General features: G+C 49.7%; 1 protein-coding gene across 1 annotated transcript in view; it reads left to right on the top strand.

Moving 5' to 3' along the window:
* The window catches only part of myocd (myocardin), a gene marked incomplete at both ends in the record, with an annotated part of 18,838 nt that extends 5,696 nt beyond the window's left edge, over nucleotides 1-13,142 (top strand). Inside the window, 10 exons of the mRNA XM_080021938.1 lie at nucleotides 6,700-6,884; nucleotides 8,726-8,830; nucleotides 8,944-9,278; nucleotides 9,380-9,536; nucleotides 9,654-10,178; nucleotides 10,474-10,980; nucleotides 11,298-11,438; nucleotides 11,789-11,917; nucleotides 12,294-12,351; nucleotides 12,520-13,142. Coding sequence (XP_079878064.1) covers nucleotides 6,700-6,884; nucleotides 8,726-8,830; nucleotides 8,944-9,278; nucleotides 9,380-9,536; nucleotides 9,654-10,178; nucleotides 10,474-10,980; nucleotides 11,298-11,438; nucleotides 11,789-11,917; nucleotides 12,294-12,351; nucleotides 12,520-13,142 — 2,765 coding nt within the window. The remainder of the gene's footprint in view (nucleotides 1-6,699; nucleotides 6,885-8,725; nucleotides 8,831-8,943; nucleotides 9,279-9,379; nucleotides 9,537-9,653; nucleotides 10,179-10,473; nucleotides 10,981-11,297; nucleotides 11,439-11,788; nucleotides 11,918-12,293; nucleotides 12,352-12,519) is intronic.
* Nucleotides 13,143-14,391: the final 1,249 nt, after the last annotated feature.

Genomic DNA, 14,391 nt, shown 5'->3' with positions numbered 1-14,391 from the left:
ATCGATCGATCGATCGATCGATCTATCTATCTATCTATCTATCTATCTATTATTTTCATTCTCTAACCTCTCTTTGGGGCACAACGGTTCATTCTTGAGTAAAAACAGAGCAGACAAAGAAACCAACTCATCCGCAGGACAAACAGGAGATACAGATCTAGAGGACAGGGAGGCGGTCGCCGCTGGTGTCTAGCAGGTAGATTTGGCCACGGAGCACGGGAAGCAGGCAGACAGGCACAGGCAGACAGACGGGCGGATACTGAAGCCAGGCCGGCAGAAAGACAGGGCGGTGAGTGACCGCGGTGGAATGCTCCCTCGCGCTGCAGAAGGGGGGACGGTGTGGCTCCGCTCACCGGTGCCGATTTACACACACGGCACCTGTTTACTGCACAGCGCATTCAAATAGAGACAGAAGGAAGGATGAACTAAAAGGATGAACGTGCCGCAGCAGAGCAGGCCAGAAATAACCCCCAGGGGTTGTTTCACTGTTGCCTAATTGAAGTACAGACATGTATGGAAGTTTGCACAAAATAATATTTAACAATAAAATTATTCTCAGGGTGGGGTCCGGGGGCCTCATGCAGACAGTCGTGAAAAACTTTTAGCATCACTGCCTTGAAACACCGGCAGACGTGCACGCATCCATTCTCTCGCAGCTTCTTTCCAGCTACATTCGACTTTCCATCTCCTGTTCGTATGGCTTCACGTCGGATGTCAGATCTTCGTTTCCTTGCGTAGTGGTTTGACTGCAGAGGACAGGAAGGGGACCGGTTGACTGGCGGGGTGCAGGCCAAGGATTTGTCCGACGATATCCCTGGCAGCGTTTACCACTTTGCAGAGGCTCCAGCTTCCAGATAACTGTTCGTAAAGTGTGTGGGGGAACGGAATCCAGGGGCCGGCGTGAGCCTATCTGTTTTCAAGGAGTCTGTCAGAGATAAGGCAGCAACGAGAACGGCCATTGGCCCGGTGGGGTTTCGAGGGCTTTTTCAGGAAGACTCTGGCGATTGGTCGTTTATCTCGCAACTGCGACGCAAATTTTTCGGCAGCGCAGATGGAAAGAGGATTTTGAACAAATATCGTCTTGTGTGATTCGACACCCCCCACCCCCCCCCCCCCCCTCCCCCCCCCACACACACACACACACACACACACACACACACACACAAACAGATCCACATACAAACACACACACACACACACACACACACACACACACACTGGAGAAGCATGCGGCCACAGTCAAAGGCTGCCTGGGTCCTGTAGAAGTGATACTTCAGATCCTGGCTCGCGCTGCCCGGCTGTGTTATTCCTGCTGGGGAGATGGACACGGCGCAGGGTCTGTGTATATATTACCCAGGGAACATCTGGTGTTTATTAGGCTATCCCAGATTCCGCCCCAGCCTCTTAGGGCTGCCTGGCGTGTGGCCTGCAGAGGAGCGCGCTGTCTGACTGCTCGCCACAGGTCTGACTGTTTACTCACACACACACGCACACACGTACATGCACACAGACACACACACACACACACACACACACACACGCACACACGTCTAAGCATGCACACGAGAACACATTTTATGATGACGGTAATAGTACTAGTGAGCTGGGAAGCTTTAGGTGTAGTGGCGTATACTTGCGCATGCGTGCGTACATGCGGACACACTCTGCTTTTTTACAGTGGGACTATTAAGGCCCCATTTTTATTTTCATGGCAGAAGTGCTTTTTTATTAAATCTGAAGGTTGATGGCATCACAAAGGAAATTATTCTTGCCTAATGCACCATACGCCTTACCTCTTAGTGCGGTGTTTACATTTGACAGATATAGTCAGCCGATATATATACTGCAACAGGTTTAAAGTGCATTGTATGTTTTAAGACCGCGGCAGAATGTTTAAAACCTAAGCCAAAACCTAAGCCATCCTGAGGCTCGCTGTATTGTGTTACATCACGGCCCGTGGTCTTAAGACATCTCGATCACGTCTCGGGACAGTCTTACAAGTTGCTGCAATTTTCCAGTTCGGTTACAAAGTTCAGACGTGCTCGAGGCCCCGGCGCATCCGTGTAATGTCACGTCAGGTCCTAAATCACGCGTCGCGCCGAGGCCAACGGCAGACGCCGGCGGAGGAGACACGAAAGAACAGGACAGCCCAGCCATAAACAGGTGCTGATGTCACACTGCTGTTCCGTGGGGGACGTCACGATAGCTCGGTCTATTCAAAAGACGTGATTTACATGCATTTATTATTAGTTGGTGGAAATTTTTGAATTACTGCTACTGAATTGGTTCTATTTTCACGGTAGAGAGAGCAAGGTTTTTCGGCGAATGCGATTCCTGGGGGACCCTCTGCGGGGGCCGGGCGCCTCAGGTTGGGAATCACCGCTGTAGAGCAAGAAGGTCCGGCCGGTGGACCGGTTTCTCATTCATTCTTTCTTTCTTTCTCTCCCTCATCTTCTTTTTCGCTCTTTGAAATTTCGTCACTCGACCCTTCCTTCATCTTTCCCGGTCTCATCTTTTCCATCTTTCCCTCATTTTGCTCGGTTAGATTTGTAGCCGTTGACGTCCTCATCAGACCGAGATCTCAGGCCAAATATTTGTTGCGTTTGGATGATTTAACACATCATCAATATTAGACGTTAACAATAACTAAATTTTGATGTTGAACTCATTGTTTGTTCTTGCGTCTGAAACATTACCTGTCGGGACCTTTCAGCAGACAATAACACATTACCTGGAGCGGCCAACGATGTGCTTATGTTGCGATAAAGAATTTATTTGAGTTTGGCATTGTATGGTATTCCAATCTCAAAAAACATCGAACCGAAATTGCCTTTGACCAAATAAGTGCCGTTGCCGTTTTTCTCCCGCCGAGATAATCAAACGAGATTTGGGGCCGGATCATCGTCACTGCCAGGTAATCAGTCTGGGGAGCGCGGTGGATACGCCGCGGCTCGGCCCGCTCCAGCCTCGTCGTGATTATTTATACTGGAATCGATAGAGGGAGATTGCGGAGGGCAGACAATCTCGCCCACTCTCACGCCGCTCCCTCTAATTACAGTCACTCCATTTATTTTTCCAGCAATGAAGGTGTCTAGCCGTGCTGTGAGAAATCCCGACTACTCCGTAGCTGGGCAACAAGAGTAATACCAAACGCGTTCGAGTCTGAATAGGCATTTACACAACACTTGCCGGTAATGGACGGATGAACGCAAAGGTGAACAGCGGTAATTCCATTGTGCTATTTTGAATTTAAAAAATCCATCCATTGGTGTGCGCCACATACGCTGTTTATACGAGTCCATTGCACAAATGGAGTTCATCCCAGGTGTGGGTTTGCGTGCCGTGGTTCCCGATGTGTGCCGTGTAGACCCAGGTAGCTCCTCGCTGGGGCTACAGACGAGAGCGAGGCGAGCCAGGCTGGCCCGCGACCTCAACCTGAGGCTCGCTCTCAGGCCGGGCCCCCTGGAGCCGCTCCAAAAGAATATCATTCCCCTGGACGCTGCCGTCAGAATGGCCGCCGTGACAGGTACTGGAGGAGCCGCGTCGTGCAGTTTCTACCTTTTAACGCACCTTCATAGAAACCCCGCCCACATCGCTGTTGTGTGCCACCCGCAGTTGTTGCAGGTGGGGCTGGCAAAGGTGCTCCAGCCACTTTTTGTTGCATTATCAAAGTGGCCCAAGTGTGTGTGTGTGTGTGTGTGTGTGTGTGTGTGTGTGTGTGTGTGTGTGTGTGTGTGTGTGTGTGTGTGTGTGTGTGCGCGCACGCGTGCGTGTGTGTGTGTCTCCATAGTTTGTCAGATACATGGTGAAGCCGGGCTGCATTTCACGAGCACACAGTACCGTCCGGTACCAAATAGAATCCAGGCAGCGTGAAGCAAATGGATTATGTCAAAACTTCAGAACTCCACATTCAAACATATTGTTATGGTTGCGCTTGCGGTAATTTGTATAGTTTGGTCTAGCATAGTCTTGGCAATGTCCTTACAAATTAAAAAGATCTTAGTAAGCAGAGTTTTGGCCCGACTTGTTATGCAGCAAGTCGGGCAAGTTGGGCCCTGTTATGCACTGGTACACCATGATAAAAATGCCATTACAGTCTGGGTTGGAGGAATTAAATGACTTGCACCACTTAAAAAAAAAATCCTCAATACTAAAGCTGTCATGAGTCACGTCAAATAATGTAAAACAGAAGAAAATTTAAGATTTTTTTTTTATGGACCTCACCGCCCCACCCCGCCAGGACCCCCAGGACCCCCACACCTCCCTACAACTTCTGCAGTAAATACCATGCACGTGGCTCTGGCTGTTTAGGAAAGCCTCTTTAGATAGCCTCCTATAGCCCGTGTTTGGTTTTAGTAGGGACATCCAAAGTGCTCGTGCTGCGCCGTCCCAGTGATTTAGGGGAACTCTGAAGCGCCAGGAGTTGGTTTGGCCCCTCCATCGCCGCATTCCAGCCTCGCTTATGTTTGCCTTTCAAGCCCGACGTCTTACTTCACCTTATATCACTCTCTGACGTCCCCCCCTCGTGTTTTCGGTACTCCCTCTTTGTGTTTGTGTGTACTTTAGGTTCATGTTCCGCCTCCTTGAGCTTCCAATAAACTTTGTTGTGTAAAGGAGCCGCCAGGGCGCGCTGGGCCGGTTTACTCTGAGAGACCAGGAACATGGTTTACGGAGATGAACAGCAGCTGTATTTGCGTCCACCCGTTCCTTTTTAGAAGAGTGTGTGTGGTGTGTGTGGTGTGTGTGAGAGTGTGTGTGTGTGTCATGTCTGAAATACCCGCGTGTTTATTTGCACACATGATTGTTGTGAGCAGGTCGTCGCACGTGCGCGCGTATGTCAGCGCTCCATGCGTGTTTGTTTCTGCCTCCCCCACGTCTCTGTCGTTTTATCTGTCGGACGTGCCCGGCTCCAGCGAGCCACCTACTGAGCTGGAGCGTGTGATGGGGCCCGGCTGTTTTCAGCCCGCCCGCACGCACGCACACACACACACACACACACACTCACAACACACACACCCCAACCTCCACCCTGTTTGACCCCGCAGCTCCCCTGGCCGCTATGCAATATCCCATCGACTGGATCAACTACATCTCATTAGGGATGTCACCATAATGACATTTTTGCCAATGTTTGTCACAGGAAGGAACCCAAATTAGCATTTTATCCTCCGGCAACATTTCTTACATTTGGCGCAAATTCCCCCCCTCGGCGTTTAGGTGCAAACGCATGACCGGAGATGAACCTAAAAATGACAGCGGTCCCCTCAAGCAATGTAACGTAGCAGCGTAATAACAGCGTCGGCGCTACGTCGGATCGCTTTAGGAAAAAAATCGAATGCCCCCACCCCCCCGTCCCCAGGTTTTTCAAAACAACTACTTGAAAGAGCGGAAGTGCACAGGCCACTTCGATTTCCCGTAATTTCACCCCCTCACTCTCCCGGTGACGCTGAATCGATCAAAACCCCCAAAAAATCACTTGTTTCCTCATCAGCGCTTGCTGCTCCCCCTATCACCATCCACCACATGGCCCCCAGCCTGTCACGGCAAGATGGGTATCGCATCGTGTTTACATGTCTGTACTATGCTTGATATACTTGTTTTGTTGGCTCTCTTTATTATTATTATGTTTTTAAGCACAGAAAGGGTCAACCGACAAATTATGATCATCGCTAAAAAAACAACATGACCAAACAAAACAAAACGACGGCCACCAATTCCTCACAGCCGCGTCGCCATGGCAACAGGGTTATTTCTGTTCAGCTTTGAATCTTGAATCTTCAATGTGAGGCATATACGCGGTTGATGAAATAGTTGTGTTAGATGGTAGATTAAGAAAATGTGCCAAGCTAAACCTGATACTCAACTGTGTAATTTGACCATCCAACATTTGTATGTGTGTTTGTGTGTGTGTGCGCGCGTGTGTATCCCTTTGTTACGGAGTGTGTGTGAGGGAGTAGCAATCAAGTTAAACATCAACAGGTGGTAGGAAAAAATATCTAGAGCAACGCTGTGTGTTAATCTTTGAGTCAGCGTGTGTGTGTGTGTGTGCATGCACATATTTGTCTTTGTGTGTGTGTGTGTGTGTGTGGGGGGGTGTGTGTCTGTGTGGAGGTTGGTGGTGGTGGCTGGGGTGTGTGATTGAAACCAGGGTCTATCCTTGGCAGGTCACATGTCGGGATACTAAATGAGAGTCTTACACCGCTGGACACAGAAAACACACACACGCGCACACACACACACACACACACACGCGCGCGCAAAAACACACACTACAGCACTTCCCCCCTCACTGTCGCCGTCCTCGCCCTAACCTCGGGTTCACTTCTCCCAGATAGCGCGTCCGCTCTCAGCTCCACCAACCAGAGACCCGCTCACTATCAGCTCGGCCAATCGCAACTGGGCTCACTGTGAAGTGGCTGCGTCTGTCTCTCGCCAACGGCGCGTAACACCTCCCTCTGAGTGCTGCACCGGGTGCAAGTGACAAACGAGGGCGGCGTGCAAACACCGGCGCTCGCCTTTTGGAAGGGACGAGCGCGGGCCGCGCACGCGCGCAAGGGAAGCGCAGACATTCCCTCTCCTTCCCTCTCATGTGTGCAAACAACATTTAGCGCCTGGTCTTTCCCCACCAGCACCACCCCTCTGCCACTGCTAAGGCACCGTGACTTACAGTGGTACCTGTTCTGCTCTCCCCTCCCCCAGTGAAACATGGAAAGTTTCCCAAGCAGGAGGACTCGTACACCTTCGAGGAGGACAGCAGCAGCGACGGCCTCTCTCCGGAGCAGCACCACAGCGACGAGTCGCAGGGCTCGGCGTGCCCGTCCTCGGAGGCCGTGGGCAGCGCCGCCTCCTCCTCCTCGTCCCCCGCCCTCACCAGCCCACGACAGGTGAGACACGACCCCGCCCCCCAGCGCCTTCTTATCGTCTATCATTTCTGCGTCTACCATCCGTGTGTCCTCATTAGCCCCCGAATGCTCCGCCGGTTCCTCATTCCTCCGGTTGCCAAACTAACAGCCCCGAATTCCCACTCCATGGATCATCCGTGGGGCTTATGAATATCGCTATGACCTTTGGGAACTTTTATTTTTTTTTTTATACTATTTTTTTATACTTGTACTTTTATACTCAAAGTCTTGGCATGTTGTCCCCGCCCCGTGTCCCAAACCGGGGCCCTGGAGTCCGTTTTGGAGTGACCCTCAAGAGTTTCAAGAGTCAGGGACAGCCCATCGAGTGTCAAGGGACACTCGGTGACGAGGGGTCGAGGCTGAAGGGGCCGCAAACACCATCGGATCGGGACACCCGGTCACCGCTTCCTGTCGCCATCGTCGTTCGCCAGCTGCATTTTCAATAAAGACGAGGATAATCCATGTCAGTCAATCACTCAGGAAAATACCAAAATGCATTTTCCCCAAGTTACCTAAGCAATACTATGTGCGATAGAGTGCGGCTTATTCACATTGGTGCAAAGTTGGGGTCTCAGGGTCTCTGAGGACTGAAGAACTACTCAACTCTGTGTTTTTGGCGGTGGGGTCCACGCAAAGGTGTAAAACCAGGAGGTTAGTGCAGTGTTAGGGCTTCGGGGAGGGTGGTTTGGGATCCTTCACAGTCAGGGAACCGCCTCATGGAAGTGTGCCTGCAAACGAGACGCTCTATCTGACAGTACCCCACCGCCGACGTTTCTCCACCGGCCTCATGTGGCCCTCCGTCGCAGAGGAGCTTTGGTTGCTCTGTCCTCTAGTGGTGGCGGAGGGAACGTCGGCTGTGTTCAGCCTGGTGACCGTTGGGAGTCACATTCCCGCGTGCCTTTTCTGTTGCACACTGGCTCATGTTGGCTGCAACGCTGCCTTCTTCAAACAACATCACTCCCTGCATTCCAAACTCCTTAGTTGACATCCAACGGTCACCAGTGTCACCGTTTCTTTTTAAAGCGAGTTGGGACAGTGAAACAAAATAAAAATTGCTAATTATGAACGCATCATTACTCATTTACTTTAAATATTATTCATAAAAGTCATTTCCAGTTTCAATTATTTTTCAATACAAACTTTTTCTTCCCCATATCTTTTTCAGTCAATACTCCGTTTGGCTCGTGAACTCGATTTCCAGTTCAACGTCAGTGAGAATGTACACAGTATTTTTTTCTAATGTCTTCATGAGCATTTCACAAGTCATAAGCTGTGGTCTGTAATGACAAAATATTTCTTAAACACTCAATTATTACAAACATTCGGCGGCAGTTGCTTCACTGTTGTATGCATTCAATCAGCCACAGTAATCCACCGTGACACTCCAAACTGCGGGCCAACCGGGAGATTTGGCAGATTGTGAAAACGGGGGAAACCACAGCAAAGTATTGTACATTTGGAAGTTCTTATGAGGTCCAGGTATTTATCAATGGTCTATCGATACCTGTGATACCTGTTCGCTGCTTCCTGTTTACTTTTGACGGTTTGTTGTGTGAGGGAGTTGTCCACTGTGTTACATTTGAACCGCCCTCATTGTGGGTTGTATGAATCATGTTATCTTATCAGTGGCGGTGAATACATGAGTTAATGTGTTCATGGGCTCTAAAGGGAAAACTGAAAAAATAAAAAATAAATTCCTGTACTGTCCCGATGTAGGAATACCATTAGTCCCACTAAATAACTTGTGGGACTAATGTGGGGACTTGTGGGGATTACTTGTTATGGTTTGCGTTATTTTTAATGTTGCTTTTACCTGCGGATAGGGCGGGACCATCAGAGACCCATCTGACCAAGGCCAAGAAGAAGGCCTATCTGATGCCAAGAACGGCCAGCCCACTCCACCCATACCTGTCCCTGCTATAGTCAAGGTCAGCAAGGTCAGTTTTTTACTTCCACCCATAAAAGAAGTTTGTGGGTTCTGTTCCTTACCTGTTAGGCCAATTAGTTCCCAGTTTGTTGAATAACATGTTTGTATCCTCAGTGCAAGCCCTTGGACAAGAACCAACAAAAGAAGCCCAAAGATGTGAAGCCCAAAGTTAAGAAGCTCAAGTACCACCAGTACATCCCTCCTGACCAGAAGGTGGAGAAGTCGGCCCCGCCCATGGACTCGGCATACGCCAGGCTCCTCCAGCAGCAGCAGCTATTCCTGCAGCTCCAGATCCTCAGCCAGCAGAAGCACGCTCACACACAGGCATACAACCATGTGCAGCACCACTCGCCCGTCCAGCAGGCGCAGGGCCAAGGTCCAGCGCAGGCTCAGCACCAGCAGGCCACCTTCAGCTACCACCCCCTGCCCACGTCAGCCCAAAAGCAGAAGTAAGTCGAGAGCGAGTTTAGTGTCGCGTGTTTTATTTACATACTGTATCCCGAGTGCACGGCTAATGTGGTGTCCATTTGGCTTCCCCTTCCCCTCGTAGAACAGCAAGTGATCCGCTAACGTCCTGCGGCTCCAGCGGCCCTGCTAGCGCAGCTAACAGCAGCTCCTCCTCTCCAGTCAAGACCACATATCCGAATCAAAGCAACATCTCGCCTGTCAAACCCGGGCCTCTGCCAGCCAACCTGGACGATCTTAAAGTAGGTGACAGGTTAGGTTGAAACAGCCAACCCCGTGGGACACTTTGGTGAAAGCTATTTGATCTGTAATTCCCGCTCCTTCTCTCCTTCTCTATTTCGGCCATTTCACTGGTCCAGGTGTCGGAGCTCAGGCAGCAGCTGCGTATCAGGGGCATGCCCGTCTCGGGCACCAAGACCACTCTCATCGAGCGGCTCAGGCCCTTCAGGGACACCAACGCCAGCCTTTCCCCCTCGGGCTCCAGCGACATCACCACCGGGACCTTCCCCATCACCCCCACGGGCTCCCTATCCTCGTACCAGTCCCCTTCCTCTGCCGGCGCCCTCTCCCATGGAGGCTACTTCCCCTACCCCAGCACCTCCTCCACCCCTCCCATCTCGCCGGCCTCCTCGGACCTCTCCCTCAGCGGCTCGCTGCCAGACAGCTTCAGCGACGTGCCCATGTCCTCGCCGACCGCACAGTTTGCCCTCCAGGGATCCCCGGCCCACGCCAGCGCTGAGGAGGGGGCGTCGGCCGGGGGAGGCCAGCAGGGGGGCGAGTGCGGAGGGATGGGCGGCCTGGAGGCAGAGAAGGACAAGATGCTGGTGGAGAAGCAGAAGGTGATCGACGAGCTGACGTGGAAGCTGCACCAGGAGCAGCGACAGGTGGGTGACTGACCTGCAGATGTCCCATGTTGGAGGAACAGCAATGTAAAAAATGCAGATTCTGAAAAGCATCTAAATTTGGACAAAGCCAAAATTGCAAACGAAATGTATTTTAAAGGAAAACTGGTCGTTTTTTACCCTAACCCTTATTTCCTCAATACCTGATCAATTTTAAAGATTCTGATGCCAATCACTTGGGTTGAAAAATAAGGCTGAGAAATACCAGTTTTCCTTTAAGGCAGGGCTGTTTCATCCAAGGCTTATGCAATCAATATCTATGTGACACTGCTTATAGGTTGAAGAGCTTAAGCTGCAGCTCCACAAGAGGAAGCGTTGCTATGGGGCGACGCAGGACAATGCCCCGCCTCAGGCTCCGTCCCATCATCTCTCAATGCACCACCAGCCGCCACCCACCATGATGGGCCAGCACTTCTTCGGGGTGACCATCAAACAAGAGCCAATGGCCCTGTCCTCCAGCTGCCCCCTCTCCTCTCCCAAGCAGCTGAAGAGTCCCCCGAGGGCCTGCATGGAAGATATGGGGCACTGCGGCAGCCACGTCCCCAATATGGCCGCACCCGCTGGGCCAAGAAGTATGGACACGGCCCCCCCCTCTGGAAGCCCCTCTGCTATGTCAGCTTTCCTCAGTCCGCAGGGCTCTCCTCAAGACTCCCCGATCGGGAAGTCTTCCAGCAGCCCCCAGCCCTCCTCCCCGAATAACCCCTACCTGCTGCCACCTCCCCATGCCAGGGACGGCTGCAATCACCCTCCCCCCCAAGGAAATGCCCGGGCGCGAAACATGCAGGTACTAGGCCGCAATAATCACCGGTTTCGCCATTTATTTGGAACAATTGATTTTTTTGGAATTGGGGCTGGCCGTAACAACAGGATATGTTTAAATTCCCAAGCAGCAACCCTCCTACCGCTCTGCTCGGTCATAATATCTTACTAATGCTTGCTTCTAAAGGTTGATCTGTCTAAAATCATTGATTTGATTTTGTAAATATCTCAAAGTCATCGTTGGAATATGCCTCACCGAAAAAAACCATAACTCTGGGTTTATCTACCAGAAACAGTCTGGGATTTTATCTAAAAAAACCTTTCATCCATCCCGAATCATAGATCCAACAGAAGAGCGGCGGCCAGCCAATGAACTGCTCTTATCCCTCGGACCAGAGGGGCCTCCAGGGAGCGTTTCCAAACCCAGCCGAGAGCAACCACAGGGCCAACGCCAAGGTCAACAATCCTAATATTCCACCAAAGGTAGCGGTGATTTAAGGCTGAGAGGATTGACCAGAACAATGCAGTGGTGACATGTCGTTACGTTAGTCCATCTCAAACCCATCACATTCCTTTCTGTAAATTCAACACCTCGTCTCCTCTCTGTGGAAAAAAAAAAAAAAAAAAAGAGTGTCTTGTTTCATCACGTTCTTCCACGGGAATGTTAGCCATGTACATTTTTACCAGACCTTTACCAGTTCACAACGCCAACCAGCTCTTTACGATCTCACTCGACGAGTGTGATTTTCCTACACCTTGGCACCCTTTAAGTGAAGCTCCCCCACCTTTCTAATTGGTAGGCTAATGTGACTTCTCACCTATGTTTCATGTAGATGTCAATATTGCCCTCTCCTCGGCAAGTTGGCCAAAAGTGCCAGGTCTCTACCCCAGCCTTCAGTAGCTCAGAATCAGCTGTATCTGACTTAAGACAGCCCCCATGCTATGAGGAAGCAGTCAAGCAGGTAAACACAAGTCAATGCAAAAAAAAAAAAAAGACCCTCGTCAGATTCTAACTGAGCAAAGTCATTAATTAATTTATTTTTTTACCTGTTGGCGTTGCTTTATCTTCACTTCACTTTTCACTTTCATCTCCCTCCCGCTATCTTTTTCAGTGCATCACCAGTGATGCACATGTTTTTTTTCATTGCTCCATCGTTTTTTTTTGTCCACTCTCTTCTATTTCCAACTTTGTCTCATTTAAAAAAGAGATTGCTTGAAGGCTTGTTACTTTGGAATGCAGTATTAATGCGGTGTTTAACAAATAGCCCATCACGTTTAAAGACACATACATGGTTATGTTAATAAAAGCACTAACCAATCACGGTTTCTCCGTTACAGCAACTGACCAGAAGTCAGCAGATGGATGAAATCTTGGACGTGCTGATTGAGAGTGGAGGTAATTTCTAAAGTCAATTCATCTCCAAAATGTCACCTTATCATCACCGTCATCCTTTTCACAAAGGCATTAGGAACCGCGCACTTAGATAGAAACATCAGCGTACAACCTGGTAGCTACCATATAACTGTGGTGTGACCCTCCCTGCCTCTTCTCTTTCTCTTTAAGAGATTCCAGCTAACGCCAGAGAAGAGAGGGAGAGGTCTGTAACCAAAGTTGTGCCTCACATTACTGTGTCCCCAGGAGGCGCCGGACTCGTGGTCCCCCGGTTCCACAGACACTACGAGCACCTGTCTCCCTCCCAGCTCCCTTACGGCCTCCCTGCCGGCTACATCATGGACGGCCACCTGGAGGCTCTGCTGGGCACTCCCTTTGGCCGCGGTAGCGACGGGGCCCTGCCAAAAATGCCCGCCGAGGAGGCGGGCCAGGAGGCCGAGGGCCGGCGGGACGGGGAAGGGTACGGCAGTCCCCATAACCACCACCACCACCACCCTCACCATCCACACCAGGACAAACTCGTGGCCAACAGAGACCTGATGGACGCCCCGACCCCGTTGTCCCCCGCCACTGCCAAGGTGTCCCCCGTGCCCGAGGTGTACGGCATGGTTGGCATGACCTTCAGCGAATCGCCGTGGGAGACCATGGAGTGGCTGGACCTGATGCCGCCCAGCTCGGCCACAGCCTTCAGCGTCGCTCCGCCCAACGGGCCCGGCATCTTCAACACAGACTTCCTGGATCTCACAGACATTAACTTGAACTCTGCCATGGACCTCCACCTGGACCACTGGTGATAGCGAGTGACGATACACATTTTAAGCAACGTGTCCTCCACCTCCGACACAAAGATAGCAATATTTCAGCGACATTACCATTTACTTAACAAGATGTTTCCTACAATAAAGTCTCAAAGCAGACTCTTGCGAAGTGCCAGCGTTTTTAGCTAAAGAGGGACCACAGCCCAAAACCCAACGGTAGTTGAGGCAATAATAAAACTGCGGAGTCACGACCAGCGGGCAGTCACACCCACTCCATTGAGATCCGCTTTTCATGTTGTTGTCATAACTAATATCCAAAGAGCATGTGCTTGTTGACATGATCTTTGTCCCGTCGGACAACGATGCGCACAAATACCAAACCAGTATGACAGTGGATGGTGGACATGAAGGATTTTCCCTTTTTTATGAATCAATAAAAGTTTGCCTTAAGGAGCATTATGCAAAAGCTTCATGCAGCGTCAGTGTTAAGCCATCTTGACTTGAAAACCACATGTTGACAATCTGCTTGAAAAGTCAGAGTTTATGTTCGCAGTACTGGAAACGAGGAAGCAACAGCAGCAAGAGCAAATTGGATGAGAAACGTATGGAAATCTGTAAATATCAATACATTATATATTGATGGTAGACATTATATTATATATTGATAGTAGTAGATATATATTTTATATATCTACTGACAGTGACAGGTTAACGTCTGCACATTTTGTGTGGTGTGGGAGAAAACGATGTTACCACAAAGTTAAGTATGCTATGTAACCAGTTTATCATTTCATGTAAATATGAAAAACTCACTTTGCACCTCTAGTTTAGTCAACATTTGTCACAGTTTGCTTGAACACAGAAAATGTGTGCAGAATTGATTGTCATTATTTTCAAGGACATTTGTATAATTGGTTTTTCCAAGTTATTTGGCATATTTATTCACAGGGAAAAAAAAACAAACAAAAAAAAAAGCCTGAATGCTTATCTACAATTTTAATCAGCCTCCAAAGAAACGGATGCTTTACTTACATGACGGACAACTACATTACTATTTTCTCTGGATAGGGAGATATGAGAGGTCAAGAGGATTGGTAATGAATAATAGAATGTCATCTCTAATTGTTATTATTAGATACTTAAATTGTCGTTATTTCTTTGGGCAAATTGAACCTTTTATTCCCAAGATGATCACATGTAATTTATTTATTACTCTTTAAATCTTCATACATTATCTTTTTTAATGACATTCCTTTACGAGAAACTGGGATTCCCGATTTTGGCA

The sequence above is a fragment of the Zeus faber genome (genome assembly GCF_960531495.2).
Source record: "Zeus faber genome assembly, chromosome: 20".
NCBI classification, from domain to species: Eukaryota; Metazoa; Chordata; class Actinopteri; order Zeiformes; family Zeidae; genus Zeus; species Zeus faber.
This window is presented reverse-complemented; position numbering and strand designations above follow the sequence as displayed.